The sequence below is a fragment of the Coccinella septempunctata genome, chromosome 2 (assembly GCF_907165205.1).
Source record: "Coccinella septempunctata chromosome 2, icCocSept1.1, whole genome shotgun sequence".
NCBI classification, from domain to species: domain Eukaryota; kingdom Metazoa; phylum Arthropoda; class Insecta; order Coleoptera; family Coccinellidae; genus Coccinella; species Coccinella septempunctata.
Genome location: NC_058190.1, coordinates 7,672,831 through 7,692,356, shown reverse-complemented (window position 1 = coordinate 7,692,356; position 19,526 = coordinate 7,672,831). Strand labels below are relative to the sequence as shown.

At 35.8% G+C, this 19,526-nt stretch overlaps 1 protein-coding gene across 4 annotated transcripts in view; it reads right to left on the bottom strand.

The window, feature by feature from the left end:
* The window catches only part of LOC123308260 (inaD-like protein), a 370,976-nt gene that overhangs the window by 260,030 nt on the left and 91,420 nt on the right, over positions 1-19,526 (bottom strand). For all 4 annotated transcript variants that reach the window (XM_044890846.1, XM_044890847.1, XM_044890848.1 and 1 more), the window contains exon 14: positions 9,377-10,416. In XM_044890846.1, the coding sequence (XP_044746781.1) occupies positions 9,377-10,416 (1,040 nt within the window). The remainder of the gene's footprint in view (positions 1-9,376; positions 10,417-19,526) is intronic.

The following is a 19,526-nucleotide window of genomic DNA, read 5'->3' as shown; positions in this document are numbered from 1 at the left end:
GGAGACCCAAAAAGTGGTGGCATTTGAGAATTTTATGTTTGAGTGAATTAATGCGAAAAGTTTGCTACAGGATTTTCGATGAATGTCATCGTAGAATAAGTTCCCGAAAATTGATTTTTCAATTTTTCATTTGACTTGTCCTATACATTGTAAATGTCTTAAAGTACCAATAAATACCTAATTATTATTATTATATCAATGTTTTGAGATGAACAGCCACATATACGCGCCAGTTGTCCTATTAATTGTTTATTCATGTGAAATTTTTGTTCAAAGGTTCATCTTGACTTGAAACTTCCTTCAATTCCTATTACTTATATTGATGCAAGATAATTTTTGTTGAAGAATTTAACATTCTTATAATTATCTGTTAATTCTTTCGGGAGATACCCATTCCCGACCACTGCATCATATGCATTTCATCTTCGGGTTAATATTTTTGAAATCTACAAACATCTACAACAGTAACTCTCCTCAAGCTAGTGCAAATTATGATATTATACTATGATCTCTTGAATTTTCCATGCAAATAACTGGATTTGATATGCCTTCAATCAGTTTGTATAAACTTCAATTTTGTTCGTCACATATTTTCCGAAGAGATTCGACATTGTGATAAAATACGTAATAACAGAAACTTTATTATTTAGAAATGTTTTGACAAGCGTCATAACCCCACATTTTTGTTCTATACAGAGTGAAATGTGTCAAATTTCCATGGCCAACCGAATGCTAAAATAAAAGTGAATGGAGTATAGATTGTAAGTTTGTGGTTGCGAATTGGTGGAAGCGTTGGTCCAATGTCTCAAACTAAAATTCTCAATAACTAGTTTGATCAGTTATAATCCATCAAAAAGCACGGGTTCATCTATAACCATATTCTCATTAAAATTATCAGAACTATCGACAAAATCGAAGCTACCACAGAGTTCCGCTACTAACTCCAAATTCATTTCGCTGAACTTACTAGCTGATTTCGCATTCATTCAATTCCCTATCCATCCCTCGGATTCCCAGAAGACCAGGAAAGTACGAAACTGGTCGTAACATCTCTCAACAACATGGAAAGGATATTCGGATAATAAATGTGGTTCGCTATCAGAATTCAATGGTTTCTCCCTTTTGAAGAAGATATTATATTATCGAGAAACTTGAAATGGTTGAATAACTCATTTTTATGTGACAATCCTGTTATTAAATTTCTCGTTCGAGATAGAATTTTTTTGTAATTCAAATTCGTTTCATTCTGTGACTTAGAATTATTATAATTCAAACCATTCTCCCGATTGGTTGTACAATAGTTAAGTATTTGTGTAGCGCAAAATAATGCGAAATACAAAAAATAGTGTTTCTCAACGGAAATTATTCAATATTTTACTCCGTACTATGAAAGCAAGTATCGTTTCATCATCAGTAGCGAAATATTTTACTTTGCGTAACAGGATGCGACAAGTAAAAGGTTTCAAAACGTCAATTAGTTTTAATAAAAAGTGTTACTTTATACAGAGTAAGAACCATTTAGAGGGGGACTACAGGGATATTGAAATCCGTTAGAAATACAGGCTGGCTTAAATTACAAAAAAGTTAAGGATGAGTGAGTTGGGGTGAACAGTTTTAAAACATCTCTGATGGTTCCCGAGATATCTCGAAAAAACTGAAAATCAAGATTTCCTCTTTTTCTTTATAACTCATTCGTTTTTCTCTCGAAAAACTAGTTATCTCTAACTACACGAAATTCTGTTTATAGCCATTATACAATATAGCGATTCTACTGGTGTCGTCAGATTTTTTTTATCTCTCATTGTTTCAGGGACGCGATAGTCCATTTTTTTTCTTATGGACGCCATATTGATTTTCCTCATGGGGTGTTAAACAAAAAAATAACTAATTAAATAGTGTATCACGACTTATGAAAATATGAATCGTCACAGGTCACAGCCAAAATTGAGTTTTTGTTAAAATTTTGTGAAATGTATACCAAGTAGGCTAATGATTTATTTCGTTTCCTCAGATTTACCTAAACGTAAAACATTATTCCTGTGTGTTATTATGTATCAAACAAAAAATAAAATATTAGATCGGTAAAACAAACCTTTTTTATCCAAAACCCTGGACAGCCTTTCGAATTTCTTCAGGAGGTATGGCCCTCATTCCTTCTTTAATTCTTTTGCGAATTTCATCTGTATTATGTATCGGGACCTTTAAGACTCGCCAAAAATTGTAATCCATCGGATTCATGTCCGGAGATCTAGCCGGCCAGTTAATGTATCCCTTTCTCCTAATCCACTGTTCGACGAAAAATAGTATTTAAAAATACCCTGACTTCCAAGTTATTATGCTCTAGGGCACCATCATGCTGATACCAATACTTTACGTAGCGTACAATTGGGAATGTCTCTAGAAATTGTTCTACATCATTTTGTAGAATATCTTGTTACGTGGTTACTCGGAGAAAACTAATCTCGAGCGCCAGCTATTCTTTTAAGGAAGAATAGCAAACCTACCAGAGTAGCTGCTAGTCGGAGACAGAGTTCGCTGTTATCTAGGGTGGTAGCGATAACGAAGAAGTCAAAATCGAATTATGTAAAAGTTTATTCACATCTTCGGAAACTAATTATATGTACAAGGGAGATATGGGTAGGTATGAAATATGAGTGATACTATAAGCGAACATACATTCGGGAAATTCTATCCGGTCACGAGCACTTTATGAAATTTATACCGGGTGCAGTGAAAAATCAAAGGTTCAATAAAAATGCGCCAACCAGAACTGACGGAACGAATACTAAGGACTTGCTATACGGTATCGGGATGTAGTTGTATTTCTCCGGAAATGAAACACAACCAGGGCGGATCTGTTCGAGACTTTTATTCGCTACCCCAAGGGCTATGACGCACCATGACTGATAGCGAAGAAAAGGTCTATTTCTAGCGCCACTACGGGATTTCACTGACTACGAGCGGTATCTCTTATTCTCTGGCCCAAGGGTTATAACGCGCCATGACTGACAGAAAAGAAGAGATTTCGGATTCAACACTTATGACGCGGAACGCGGACAGAGGGGTTGACGGGACCTTCCCTTCAGTACCCCAAGGGCTTGCGCACCATGACTGATAGCGAAGGGAAAAGTCAGACTCGCGAAACAGGGTAAAGAACGATAAAATACAACAGAAAGCGATACAGTACAGCAGTATCAAAGTTAAAGAAGTAACGGTGTAGGTCTAACAAAGAAACTGAACGGTACAGACGGGGACCCCTACCTCCTTTGTTTCAAGCACTCGCGGAAACTCAAAGGAAAGAAAAGAAAACTAAAAAAATTAATTCTAAATAGCACTGATGCAACACAAAAAAGTACTTCTTAAACGGCGAAACTCAGAAAATACGGAAAACTAGCTGAAGTAAGAGAACTGAATCTAAAGCTGAAGTCACCACGTTGAAACTGAAATCTAAGAGCGAAAAATCGAAAGTCGAAGTACTGAAGTAACCGAGCAATAGTTAAAAGGTAAGTGCCCGTCGCGGGGGAAAATTTGCTTTTATAGGCAAATCCCCTCTCACGGTAAAAATCTGAAAATTCCAGAATGCCACAAGAATGAAAAACGTCGTCAGCTCCGGTTTATCGCTTATCAACATAAGAAAAACGTCGAAATCTTCAGCGGCATGTAAGAAAAACAACGTGAAACACAGATAAACGGTTTTTTACATTTACTCTGCCTATCGGAATGAACGTACGGAATATTCGAAAATTAAAAATATTTTCAAAGACGGAAATTTAAAACGAAAGAAATGCATCAAAATGAATTCCAATTTTCTTCAGAAAACTGGGGTTCATTACAATCTAAGTACATTTACTGTACCATCGATCGATGAAGTATGGTCTATTTATCTGGTTATTCAATATAGCGCAATAAACATTAACACTAAATCTTTTTTGATGTCTTGACTCATATTAAATTCTTCGTTGCTTCTTCTAAATAACGTCCCGCGTTATTTTTTTCAACCCTTTTCAACAATTTTTCCAAAAACGTCTCGATTGACAACTTCCTAGCCTACCTATTTTGTATCAGTATCACACCTAATAACAGGAACAACAAAAGAACAACATAACGTAATAAGAATAATAAAAAGAGCTTCCTACATTCGGCCATCCTACACTGAATCCGACTCGGATTCACTTTGATTTTTAACCCAAGACTTGGAACCCAAGAATGATAAATACATTCACCACGTCATACCTACCATTAGATTCCACCTTTTTTCTTGAGGTCCTAGGCATTTTCTGCGAATTTTAATGCCTGCTCCAAATTGTGTTCTCTTGATAGCTATCAAACCTCCCATGTTATGAAGCTTTTTTTTTCTCTTTTCATCCTGTACATCTGAAATATACTTTTTGCACTCAGATCCAAGTATTTCTCTGGATTCATTTTGTCCTTGTACCATAGCCTTTTCTAGTAATTCTTGCTGTTCTGATATTTTCTTGTGGAGCTGTAAAATCACTTCTTCACAGTTTTCCGTCTTAAGTTTCTCCTTTTGTAGTTTCTGGATACATTCATTCGAACATGTCTCAGTCTCTTCCTTCCTGTTATTCCATAGATTTATGGAATTTTCATGCCTCCAATCATTATTCGTATCGTATCCTTCTGAATGGATATTAATCGGACCACAAGACTTTTGTCCGGAATTGTGACGTGACAGATTGAAATTTATTCTAGGAGGATTCTGCATTTGCTTAATATTTTTAGGGTTTTCACTTCCAATCTATGAAACAAAATCAATTAAAAAATGAAATAAACGATTTGCTCTTGATATAGACTCCGAAAAGTTACAATAGAAAATTATAATTTCAGTTTTTTATTTTCAGTTCATTGTCAGGCAACAATTTTTTTAGTCGATTTGCTGCTCAAATTAGTGCAAGAATTTACGCAGGAGCAAATCGTTTATTCCATTTTTTAATTGATTTTGTTTCAGAGATTGGGAGTGAAAACCCTAAAAAGATTAAGGAAGTGGCAGATTTTAGCTTACTTGAAATTCAATTAGATTTTGTCAAACTTCTAAGGGTTGTATCTCAGCCATTTTGGATATTTTATACAGGCAATTTTTGGTTAAACGACTAATTTTGATGAGTTCTACCTTCTGTCAAAAGAAAAAGCTTCACCTTCGAAAACACCCTGTATAGATTGTATGTATGACATAAAGAAGCTATGCAGAGGAACCTCAACGACCTGAAGTGATGCGTCATAGACCGAGCTATTTTTTTTTACGGCGATTATGTTTTTTCAAAAGAAACAAATTATCGAAGAGATCAGGTGTCGTGGTTTGAAAACTCATTTTTGTGAATATCTGTGACGTGACAGATTTTCGCTCCGCCACAAAAGAAAATTTCTTCACCGATACTTTCATAATAAGACGTGACAACCGAAATATTTTGGGAGAAAACCGTTATATTATCATAGGGGGCTTTACCGATTGATATTAGGTCATTGTTTTTCACCGACCAGGCCATGTTTGTAGCGAAACCGTAAATATCTTCAGTTTTCAAAATTCACTTTTTTTACAATTCTTTCCGTTCAACCGTACTCTTTCTGACTCGAAAAAGGTCTTTCAACTTGTTCCGTTTTTCCTTCTCTTCAATTATTTCTGTTTCATTCGGTTGATTGACCGAACAATTTGAGTGTATCCAATAGAGAGATGGAGATGGAGAGTTACTCAGAGTGGCGCGAGTTTTCCGCGGAGAGGGGTACTTCTTCGAGGTCTGGCACTGAAGGTCAAGAGCGAGGGAGTTGAGATCGAGGTGCCGAGAAAAGTGTGTAAGAAATTTACCGTGCAATACAGTTGGAATTACGAAGTTTGCGGAAAGTCACTGGTAGTATTTTTATTCCCTCCGTAGTTCATACCTGGGGTGATATCTTCATTATTTTCCGCTTTCTTTAGTACGATTTACTAGCTGAAAATACCGATCAACCGTTTAAACTTGATGTAGTCATTTTGGGCTGTGTACACTTCCGATTTCCGCGACCGTTCAACCGCCGTTATGTCCAAAGTCCCAAAAGGACTTGGGGCCCTTACCGTATCCTATTTTGTCAATATATTGCCGATTTCCGACAGATCAAGTTGCAGGTTTACAGCTTCTTCCGACCTGCTGTCTGACAGGCCGCCATTTTGAGGGTCACCGAGAGAAAGAGAGACAGACAATTGCACCGCAGATAAAGGGGGTTACTTGCCAGGCTTTCAAAATTTAACCGTATTTACTGTTTATTTTAACCGTATTTTGATGGAGTGCCGTATTTTATAAAGAACCCCACGTCAACCAGTTCGCTTGTTGACATCCACATTCATTTTGACCTGTAAATTTTTTTGTATATAATTCAATTTAGCCGAAATAAAGAACTGATCATTTACTGTGTTGCCAGTTAATATTGCCAGTGAGAGTTTGTTCCCTAAATCAGTTACTTCTAGGTTTTTGTTAGAGGAGGTAGGTACTCTTTTTAACGATTAAAGAGACTTGGAAGACGCTGACACCCTAGTCTTCACTGATATCCTTCTTCACTGATAATTTCAAGTCTACGCCGGCTCTCTATTTTTGGGAGATTCTGTGGCAGACGTGGGGTTAACTGATTGCTCCACTGGCCATTTTTTTTATTTGAAAATTTTAGGTCTCATCAACCACTGAGTTATTAGAGACCACTTTAAAAAAATTACATTTTGTACAATACATTCATATCTACTAAATAATTTTTGATAATTTCAATATCACACATTTATATTAAATTGTTGGTGATTGTTCCAATGTTGTGTCGGTAACGAGGCTCTTGATATCTGGGGCAATTTATTAGGAGATGTTTGATTGTGAGTATTTCGGTTTTCATTTTTCTGGAGCAGATAGTCGTGGATTAAGCTGGTATGTCATTTTCTAAATCGGTTCAATAAAACTTGGTCTGAGCGGTTTAAATTTTCTTTTCAGTATTTAATGTTCGGTTTGATCTCGGCCAGTTGTCGTTTGTCAGTTTTTTTTCCATGTGGTTGATATTAGACGTTTCAGATATATCTAGAAGTCCTCTTTCGAGATATAGTCATCACTAATGTCATTGTCTGAGGTTTTGTACTTCGATGCTTTCTGATCAGCCCTCTCATTTCCCCGAATACGAACGAGAGATGGAACCCATAGAAATTGGACAATTTTGTATAAAGAGTATATCTTTTATGTACATCAGAAGTGGGTTCTGAGAATATAACTGATTAAGACTCAGTAAGCTATTCAAGGAGTAAGTAATAATAAGGTATTTATTGTAAGCTTCGTGTTCGGCATATTCTAAGGCTTTTCGGAGAGTTAGGTGGATTCAATTTGCAGCATATTGATTTATTTGGGGTTATCGTTTCTGTAGTCACTCCATCTTCATTCTCGGTTGCATCAGTATGTATGGGCTGAAATTCTGAGTACTTATCAAGAATATCCTGGAAGGCATTGAAGATTATGCTAGGTCATTTTTTATCGTGTACTAATAAGTCAAAGTTGCAACATAGAGCTTCCATTATCCAAGGTAAAGCTTTCATTTGTTTATCTTCTATAGTTGAGGGAAACTGCAGATTCAATTGTTTTTTATGTTCTTTTTTCTACAAGCGTGCGCGTTCAACCTTTTTCCCGCACGCATTCCAAGTTGCAAAGAGTCACTTTCCCAAAAGGTGCGGGAAAAACGCCTGCTATTTCTTTCCCGCACGCATTTGCGTGCGGGAATGGATTACCAGGGGTTTTTCCCGCACGCAAATATTATAGAGTAAATTAAATTCTATCATGTTTCTTTGCATAGAACGTCAGCGATGAGAAACCCATAGTAATGACATGCAGAATTACGTCTGTCATTTTATATGAATTAATCAAATGAGATATGATCTGTTTCGTGAAATGGATACATTTATATATTTCAAGCGCTTGTAGAAAATAGTTATTTTCCTATCAAGTGCGGAAAGTGATACTTGCCCGCACGAAACTGCCGTTGCCCGAACGATGCGAAGCAGAGTTCGGGTAAGCAGTTGAGTGCGGGCAAGACACTTTACGCAAGAGTTAGGAACAATATTTTTTCTACAAGCGCTTGAAATATATAAATATATCCATTTCACGAAACAGATCATATCTCATTTGATTAATTCATATATAATGACAGACGTAATTCTGCATGTCATTACTATTGGTTTCTCATCGTTGACGTTCTATGCATAGAAACATCATAGAATTTAATTTACTCTATAATATTTGCTTGCGGGAAAAACCCCTGCTAATCCATTCCCGCACGCATTTGCGTGCGGGAAAGAAATAGCAGGCGTTTTTCCCGCACGTTTTGGGAAAGTGACTCTTTGCAACTTGGAATGCGTGCGGGAAACAGGTTGAACGCGCACGCTTGTAGAAAAAATATTGTTCCTAACTCTTGCGTAAAGTGTCTTGCCCGCACTCAACTGCTTACCCGAACTCTGCTTCGCATCGTTCGGGCAACGGCAGTTTCGTGCGGGCAAGTATCACTTTCCGCACTTGATAGGAAAATAACTATTATGCGCTGATAGAATGGTAAAGATATTCTTTTTCTTTCAATATATGAGTTGTTAACCGTTCCACGTGAGTATAACTGTGACGACACAATTAGATTCTCCATATTGTATAATGGCTACAAAACCTATTTTCGTGAAGTTATCTAACAAATGATTTATAGGGAGAAAAAGAAAATCTCGATTTTTAGTTTTTTAGAGATATCGCGGTAACCATTGGAGATATTTTAGATCTGTTTACACCATCACATTCCTCCCCAAATAACTTTACTTTCTATAATTTAAGCCACCCTGTATTTCTAACGGTTTTCGATATTCCTGTAGTCTCCCTCTAAATAGTTATAACCCTGTATATTAAAATTAGAAAAATAACTATTTCGCATTCACTGTGAACTACTCTTATTTTAAATTTGAATTCCTGTAAATATATAATGACAAATGCAATATATCTCAAGACTCCATCTCAATAAATCAGGAATCAATAGTCTAACTGATTGAACCAAATTAAAACATTCAAAATAGAATAAAAAATTATTCCTATATTCCAAATATTTCGAATGTGACAAATCAGCAACAGAAAATACCTTCAAAACCATTAGCCACTAGACCCTCTTCGTTATTTCAGGAGAGGATTGTCATCTCGCTCAGAGAATGACCCATTGTTGAAAATATATAACAAAAATGACCTGTACTTCCAGAAAAACACCCTTCATTGAAAATATTCAATATCTATTTTTTTAGTGGCAACATAAACATAATGGGTAGAGTTGTGTATAGTTTTTAATCTGCAAGATTATCGGAAGTACATATATGGTGAAATGTTTCAGTCAATAGTGTACTCACATCCTATTTTCGTGGGCAGTTTCGAAGGCTGATCTTCTCCTGCATTTTTCAGGTCCAGGATCATAGGTTATCATGACAAATGATCGATCCATCACGTTCGGGGCAGATCTGCTCCTAACAGGTAAAATGATATTGTTGAAAATATCATCATCGCACATCTCAGGTGTACCCATTTTATCCATGAAGGCTTTCATACATTCCTGAATGTCATTGTAGTATTCCTTCAAACACTTTCGGTAACCCAAACGATTTTCTGACAATTCTTCTGTAGAGTCTATTTTATCATCATGCACCGTCCTTTCCTTCTGCCTGGCCGAAGGATAGTCAACTAAGAAGAATTCATCACCACCATTGCTCTCCAAATAATTGTCGTAACATTTAAGGTCACAGTTCGCTTTACGACCCGTGCCTAAGTCTGTTTCTAGTCCTTGCAATATCTTGGAGACGTTTGGAGTTTCTATTAAATCGTTCAGAGAATTTTTCATCGAGATAGATCTACAATTAGTTGGCGTTTCATCTGAATCTCCAGTGACTGGACTCTGTTCATTAAGAACCAAATCATAAATATTATTTACATGGCGGCTTTCGTTATGTTTGTACTTAATGTCCTCTGACAAAGACTCATCTATACAAGTTTCATAACCTTCTTTTTCGGATGATATTTTATCACTTTGAGTATTTTGGCTATCGCCCCTAATGAAAATATTTCTGTTTTCTTGGTGGTCCATTGAAATTGAATCTTCATCATTATGTTTTGAAAATTTAAAGCATTTAGCATTATTTGTACTTTTGTAACTTATATCTAAATCACTTTCATCAATACTGTTCCTTTTCATATTTATGGCTTCATTATTGTGCTTAGGTTTCGTAACATTTTGAGCATTATTATATTGTTCCAACTCTTCTGATCGAGACGTGCATGATGATGTATTGAAAGACGTATCATCATCAACGCCTATGTGAATAACCTCCAGACATTCTTGGTATTCTTCCAGGCATTCCTGGAATTCTTCTAGGCACGTTGATCCATCTTCAGTATCCTGAAAAGTGTTTTAATAATTAGGGTGAATATTTATTAATTCCGAAAATGATTAGAATTCGATTCAATACAAGAAAAAATTCGAATGCGTAGAATTCAATACATATTTGGTTGTACTGAAGAATATAAAACACAATATTTTTTATTTTTCTTGAGTACTATCTTTCATATACGATAATCTTTTAGTCAATCGCCAAGTAATAATATAGGTACTAAACTTTGAATGTTTCCAGAATTGAGAAGAAGGAATGTTAATTATAAATCATTCAAAACGAAGTGAACTTGTCTCTTGTCTCATACATAAAAATATGAATGTAGGAGTAGAGTAAACTAATTCCTATACTTAAGCTACCTTTAAGCCGCTTCGCCTTGAGTCTCGTACGGGAGTGAATATTTAAGAGAATATAGAATTATTGCTACTGAATTTGACAACTTTGAAGAAGCTCAGAATCGATAATGCTTGTCTGAAAATCGAAAACATTGATGTGAAAATCTGTTGAGATATTTCGGGTTTAACATCAATATGTTTAAATCTTATATAATGGAACATATATACAGGGTGAGTCTTTGACTCGTACAAATATTTTAACAGTAGATTCTTGAGGTCAGAAGAAACTTTTTTCTTTCATCATTTTTTCGAATCCGTTCGATTTAAAAGAGACATGCTCTCACTCACAGTTTTATCGAATGAAATGAATTTCGGATTATAGTTTTATATTTTTCGATTAATCTTTTTCGAATACCCATCACCCACGTCTTCCAGTTTTTTCATTATGACCATTATGTGTCATAAAAATAACAAAAATTCAAAGAACCCATCTTTTGAAACTAAGTTGGACGCTATCCAATGAATATTTGACCGTGTTGTAAAATAAAAGTATTCTTCATGCGTATACGAGGATGTATTGATATCTAGTTAGCCTAGACCAGTTCCATGCATAAAAAATTATTGCGTTACCAAAGCAACGAACAATAACTCATTAGAAATGTCAGTGTGAAGTTTTAGGTCAGAAAGTAAACCAGAGTTACGCAATAAATCAAAAGAAAGAAGATCATCAAAATTGTGAAAATCGAAGAATTGCAGTATCGAGCCATCATCAAGTCTGTATTTAAAAGGGTTAAGAGGTTAGCAGATTTACGAAGATATGCTTAATACCCTCGGTGATTTATGTCCTTCGTATGCGACTGTGAAAAATTGGAGTACAAGCTTCAAAAGAGGTAAAGAACCAATAAGTTCGGATTCAAAAATTATTTCTCTCTTTTATCAGCTAATTAAGAACATAGTCTGAATTTTTTTCACAAATACTAAACTAACACTTCATGACATTTATCGATCTAAAATTGGTAATAATCAACACACTTGAATCCAGTTTCGACAACCAATCTTCAAAATTGAGAAAAAACACCTATAAACTGAGAAAATGGATTAATATGACGAAAATCTCAAAATCCCCTTCAAAAATGACAATGACTGCATTAACTTTTTACTTCGAACTGTCATCACCAAGTCGCTGGAATCTACATTTGAATTCCCAATATCAGGCTAAGAATTTTTCAATATATCCTTGATCTACACGGTGTTTTCCAAATTTGAATGGAAAACCACTCTATTTCTTGAACATAATCACCGATGTATCCGAAATTTAGAATGAATATATAAAGAAGAAGAATAAACTAAATAGTGATGGATAAGAAATAGGTAAAATTGAACAAAAACTAAGCGGCTCTCATTGTCTGTTCGAAATGTAGGCTTTCCATCTGAATACATTTTTCAGCTCTTTTACATTGAAAGGCCCTCATATTTTATCTTTGCTAATCGAAAGACTTATGGGTAAATGATTGTTAAAGACCCATCCTTGAGTTACGCTTCATGAAATTGATGTTGGCGATCAAATAAAAACTTGACTTAAATTAAAATTAACATTTAATAATGTATATTCAATTGATTTAATTCATAGAGATTCAAAATTCATACCGTTTTGAGATAAATATGGTGTTAAATATCGACACGAGAGAAAAAATTATTGTCACTATCTAGAAAAAAAAGTCCTCATCAACCTCGCAATTTGGCGAATTGAATTAATGAATCTTATAGTTTACGCAGATATCGAGGAAATCATTGAATTCATTTTACAGGGTGATTTCGCGAACTCGTAAGAACTGTCTGAATTTATGTGATGAATATTTGATTTCAGTTCTCTGGAACCTCGAAGAAACTTTTCATTCCAAATTTTAGATAAATCGGTGATTCCGTTCAAGAGATAGAACACATGTGAATCAGAATCTAGAACTCTTAGATGCTACATATGAGGGTTTTTCGTGATCCTCTAGGATCCTCACATTAAAATGTTTCCCATCTTATCTGGAACACGCTGTATATTCTGCACACACATTCTGCAATTATAATTTTCTTCAGTTGCCAAAATATCCCACTTTCCAACCTTTTAGAAGTCTGTTAAGGCTTTCCACCGTTGAAGATGACAATGGTTTTCATTCGTTTTGAGGTATAAACAGTAGGTTCTGTGGAATTCATACGGTATCAAATGCCTTTTTTTTCTTGAATTTAGTCGAGTTTATACACGCTGCCGACATATAATCCACCATCGTTCAACAGCTGACGGTTATTTTCCCATTTAGAGTGATCCGAACAATCATATTACGGATTTTGGTGAGGTATCAAATCACTTGAAACATTTTCTTTTTCGGCAACTTTCACACGTCGCGCGTCGCCACGATCAGCTCCACCATTGGCGCGGCGACTGACGTTCACTTCCTGATACTCTACCTCTCCTACTATTTCACAACAGCGAACTAATTAATCAGGATAATTCTACTACAATTATCTCCACAAATATGCCCGCAACTTCTAGTCTAGCAAAAGACTACCAAAACCAGTGAGCCCCATCAAAAATAGTCGGCGACCACTATCCGATATAGTCACCCATCTCATAAGGAAGTGAATTGTAAATCTTGATGAATTTCATCAATAAAATAACTGTACAACTTTCATTGTGAAGATAATTTTATTTTATGGCACCTTTGATTTATTCTCACTTTTGGCGATTGACCTATTGTAATAGGTTGAATGAATAATCAGAATGATCTATTTTGCTTTCATTTCGAACAAACGATAAGGCGCTTAGTTTTTGTATTATTTTATGCATTTTCTATCCATAACTTCATATTTTATTCATATATTATAAATAACTTTCAGAGACCCATCCTTTAGTTAAGCTTCAGAAAATTGATATATTCGATCACATGAAAACTGAAATTAACATTCAGTAATATCAAAACATGTTATTGTGGAAACAGTCAAATTTGGAGAAAATTAGAAAACTCTCTTTATCTTCAACTCATCCAAGCTTTCGCAAACTTCTTTATTAGCTTCTTCAGGAATCTAAAATACATGTGGTGTAACTCTCATGAACAGTAATTAACAAAGTAAAAACTCACGTTTAAGTTGAGGTTATACGAATTAAGCCATCTCCATCTTACTTCAGAAGAAATATTTACCATCAATGATAGTTTCTTTACAAAAATTCTATACTTTGACAATAATCAAATTACATTCGATAATTAATTACTCCATTCAGTAATTAGTAATATTGAAATGATCAAATTCATAAATATTCAAAATGCACTCCGTTATCAGGTGAATAGTGTGTTGAATATCGACACGAGAGAAAAAATCATGGTTATTATCAAGAAAAAAAATCAGTCCTTGGCAACCTGGATGATGCTGCAATATAATTTGGCGAATTGAATAAATAAATAAATCTTGACAGTTTACGCTAGAAGAATAATTAAGAAATTCATTGTACAGGAGATTTTGCGAACTGTCAAGAAACGTTCAAATATATGTGATACGGTCCTGCAAATTGAATGATATTTGTTTGCAGTTTATTGGAACCTCTTGAAAACTATCTTCATTCTAAATTTCGGATAAATCGGTGATTCAGTTCAGGAGTGGTTTGAATTTCCGTTTAAGATTGAACGACACCCTGTATATCGAAATCTAGAACTCCTAGATACTACATATGGAGGTTTTCCGTGATCCTCGTATTTTTTGTCTCACATTAAAATATTTCCCATCTTGTCCGGTACACCCTGTATTTAGGGGAAATTAGAAATGAAATTTGTTTGGAGATATTTCGATTTAAGCATTTATTTTTGAGCTATATACCAGAAAATCTTGGTAAGCTTCAGAGATAAAACAAGTATCTGAAATCGAATAAAAAAAAATGAACGAATTTGAGTATAATTCAGATCGCGTTTCAGGATCCAATTAGAATTAAAAAGCGCAATTTTTGCTATCGCCCACTATTTCTTGGAAAATATAACAGATAAGTACATGAAAAGTTTATGATTAAATTGATTTGAATAAAAAAATTGAACATATTTTTAGCCAACAAAATATTTTAGTTCAATATCAATTAATGAAAAATATTTAACGTGTTTAATAATGAGTTCCTCATAATACTTATATCTCTATTACGTCGCTTCACATTTCAAGATTTCATTTATCCATTGAGGTATCATATATTGGTTTTTTTCACTGAAAGTATGCTTCGAGATGATTTTTTAACAATAAAATGAACCAGGAAATTGAAAACCAATGTAAAAGTTTTTTATTCAACACGAACTTTCCATGAAAATGGTTTCAATGCGTTTCTGCAAAATGATCACCAAATATCACTGCCATTTCATTTAGATATGAGTCCCTTCTTTTCACAGCCATAATCCACTCATTCCTCATAGTCTAGTTCTTCGGAAGTCTACATAGATTATATTGAATTGATTCGAAATGAGTAATTCAACTATGATAAATTGAATCGATGTAGGTATACATTCGTAGGTTAGGGTAGGTTTTAACATGCGGCTGCGACTACCAAGGTCATTAGCCGATCGACCAATTATGAAGGCACATGCATTCTCACATTTCAACATCACACAAATAAAAAAGTGTATAAATAAAATAAATCCAATATGATAAAATTCATGAATAATGGAATAAATATTTTATAATCACACGAAAAAAAAATGACAAATATACATATGTACATGTACAATAGAATAAACATACATTCGTAGTTACTTCACCTGTGGAATTTCACTTTATCCCTCTCTTCAACTCTTTTCGTACGATTAATTGAACTCCACGAAGACACCATTATTACTTTCATGAATGAAAAACAATTTAATTAAGCCTTTTGGAATTTCGTTAACGGAAAGCGTCATGATAACGATATTCCTTCTGAGGTCATGTATGGTGAGAGATGGCTCAACAGTGATCGGGACATTGCTAATGGATTTGCAGATCATTTCCGGTCAGTTTTTGCTGCGGCTTCTTATCCACCTTCTGGGATGACGGAGGACGACTCCACTTCTGGTTGCGATGTGGGTGGTATCTTGAAACTTGAATTGACCGAGGTTCTGCAAAAACTTAATAGCTTGGATATTAATAAGGGCCCTGGTCCGGATCAGATTCCCACAATTTTTTTACGCAGATGTTCTTCATCCCTGGCTTTACCTCTTCAAATTGTCTTCAACAGATCCCTTGAATCTGGTACTTTCCCATCCAAGTGGAAGGAAAGTTTTGTCAGGCCTGTTCATAAGTCAGGAACTAAACTCAATGTAAGTAACTATCGCCCAATTTCCATCATAAGTGCTATACCTAAGTTGCTTGAACTGCTGGTGTATGATAGAGTCTATGAGAAGATTTTGCCGGGTATATCTCCTCGGCAACATGGTTTCTTGAGAGGCAGAAGTATCGAAACTAATTTGATACTTTTCACGCAGTACTCCATTGATGCGTTGGAGCGTGGGAGTCAGGTTGAGGTTATATATACTGATTTTTCGAAGGCGTTCGACTCTGTCGACCACTCAATTCTCGAATCTAAACTTATCCAATTTGGAATATGGGGTGCTCTTCTCAGATGGCTATTGTCCTACTTCAATTTTAGGATTCAATTTGTCAAGGTTAGGGATGCGTTATCTGACGCAATTCTGGTAACTTCTGGTGTTCCTCAGGGCAGCCACTTGGGTCCTCTACTATTCCTAATTTTTCTAAATGATGTATCCAGTTGTTTTTGGCATTCTCTGTTCCTGATATTTGCGGATGATCTCAAAATTTTTCTTGCAGTTAACAATAAGGAGGACGCTCGTAATATCCAGGCTGATCTTGACAGATTGGTAAAATGGTGCGAACATAATAGATTGCATCTTAATGTCGATAAGTGCAGGCACCTAACCATCTATCGCGGTAGTCCCCGCGTTGACTGCACTTTCTCATTGTCAAACAATTTCCTTGAAAGAGTAGACCAAATCAGAGATTTGGGTGTACTATATGATTGTAACATGAGTTTCAAGCCTCATGTTGATTATATTGTAAATAGGGGTGTAAAGTTGCTTGGGTTTATTATCAGACACTCGCAGGATTTCCAGTCGGAGGAGACACTTAGGTATCTTTTTGTAACGCTTGTTAGGCCGACGCTGGAGTTTGCTTCAGTTGTGTGGTCTCCTTATACGTACATGGACTCTGAGAGGATTGAGAAGGTACAAAATAGGTTTCTTATGTATATTTCCTTTCGCCTTGGCATTGAGAGGATACATTTTTCAGCTTCACTCATGAGATCTAGAATCGATCTGCCCTCATTGTTCCTTAGACGCAAGCGTGGAGATGTGATATTTTTTTCTAAGTTGATTTGTGGGGCACTAAACTGCCCTGATCTGCTTGAGCTTTTCAGCTTTCTGGTTCCTCCTAGGCGAACCAGAGGTAGAACTCTTCTTCATATCCATGGTTATAAATGTAACTATTCTAAAAACTCTCCTGTCCCAAGGATTAGCAATCACGTAAACGTTGCATCTGTCTCAGGAATTGACTTTTTTAATCGGTCTTTGTCGGGGTTAAGGGAGGAGATATGTCGGGCGATTGTGGCGTGATCTTTGTTTTTGAATTCTTGAGACTTTTTTTTTTTCTTTTTTCCGCCTTTCGAGCTCCGCCTCAGTTTGAATTTAAATTAAGTTTAAATTTAAATTAAATTGTAAAACACGTTGTCTACTGTTATGAGGTGCTTTTCGCTATCAATGTGCTTGTACTGAAATTTGTAAATCTTGTCCATTCCATTGTGTTGCACACAGTTATTTGTGTTATTTTTACTATTGTATTAAAGGGTATATCCCGTTTATTTCTTTAAATAAATAAATAAATAAATAAATAAATAAATATGACACTCAAAGTTTATTGAAAATTGATGAGAAAACTATGAAAATTCCGATAAATAGCAAGTGCAAACGGATATTCTGCCCAGATTAGTCCTATCCTATTTTGGCTGCAGCCCCTCTCTCCCTAGGCTATGTATATGTGTTTAATATGTCTATGAACTCTTCCAAAGAAAATGGCAATTCAAGGTAAAATTGAGCTTACAATTTTGAGAGGTGGCCAGTACCATATCTGTTTCATTTTCTTGAGATCTTACAGAAAACTTTGTTATATATAAGTAACATAGAAGTATTGTGGCTCGCATTGAAATCTGACTATCAGCTTCTCGAGTCGATTCAGAGCTGGTGCACTAGAGTATCATTTTCCTTCTGCTCTCGACCAGACTATCCAACGCGATTAAAATTGTTTGGATTGACTAGCTTTGAGGATCGGCGAGCCAGAGGCGACATGTTGGTTGCGTTCAGGGCGGTTCACAACTTCTTCGTTGTGGACCTCCATCACCATTTCAGATTAAATTCTAATAATATCTGTGGTCACAACTACAAATTATCCGAGGGACTGTTCAGAACCTCCGGACTTATGAATTTTCTCTCTAACAGAGTGTTTGACGTTTGGAATCGTCTTCCGATTGAGGTGGTGAATGCTGCTACAGTGAACGAGTTCAAGAACAAGTACGATTTGTTTAGGAGAGGTATGGTGTGAGCACTCAGTTGTTTGGTTTTTTCTCATATTAATATTCCTGTTCAGATAACTAGTAGGATAGAAGAATTGTTGTTTTCCTTTTTTTTATATTTTGAGTGCATAGGTATTTACCTCCACTCTTACTGTAATTTAATAATAATAATAATTCGCATCTACCAAGAGGCTAATGCAACTGATGCTGAAAATGGTGGAAGGATTCTCGGAAGACTTCAAAATCAAGTTCGGACTATAAAAATGTCGACTGCTGAACATAACTAGAGGGAAAATAGAAGATGGTACGTTCAAACTCAAGGAAGGTGCAGAAATTGAAGCATTAAAGGGAGGAGACACATACAAATATCTCTGTAATCTGTATCTGTAATGTAGGAACTGTGGGTAAATATATCATTCCATTTGTTTCCACAGCGGTCTTTAAAACTCTACAAAGAAACACATAGATAATATACAATAATAATAATAATAATAGCCAATTTTTTCTTATTTTTTCCCCTTTCCTTCATTTCTTTCTACAAACCTCGGAAGTGGCAAACGTCCGTCAGCTTTCCAATCGAAATTCTGCTAGCTTCGAATATTCATCGAATAAATTATCGCAAAAGCTGATTCCTCCGTCATATGATCTTCGTACTCGCCTTTTCTCGTTATGCGGGGTCGGCTTTTCTAATCCTGAGGCACCATTTATCTAGCCGATAAGCATTATAACCAGACAGGCCAAACTCCCTCATGTCCCTCAGGATACTCGTCAACCAGGTAGTCAATGTCCTGCCTCTTTTCTTCCTAGTAGCCATGGAAAGGCACTTCTCTACGTGATTTTCGGGTCTACGCATAAGATGTCCAAACCACCTTTATCTTGATTCCTTCAGTTTTTTGGTAATGAGTGCCACCCTGAAGCTACCCCGTATATATGCATTCTGACCTTTATCTCACACCGTCTGTTCCGATATTCCTGAACAGTACTGTCAGTATTTCAGAGACGATGCCTATTGGCCCAGTCGTTCGAGTTCTATTGTTATTCGATTGCTGGCCAGTAAAACCAGCAATATCGGAACAGGCCCTAAGTGTAACTCCCACTGCCCAGCGATGCATGCGCATTTCAGTAGTAGGTATGCAGTTTTTGTCCGTGTATTCGTTTCGTATCCCAAGTTTCGCTACCGTATAAGTATTAGTAGAGCCGATCTAACGGCAGC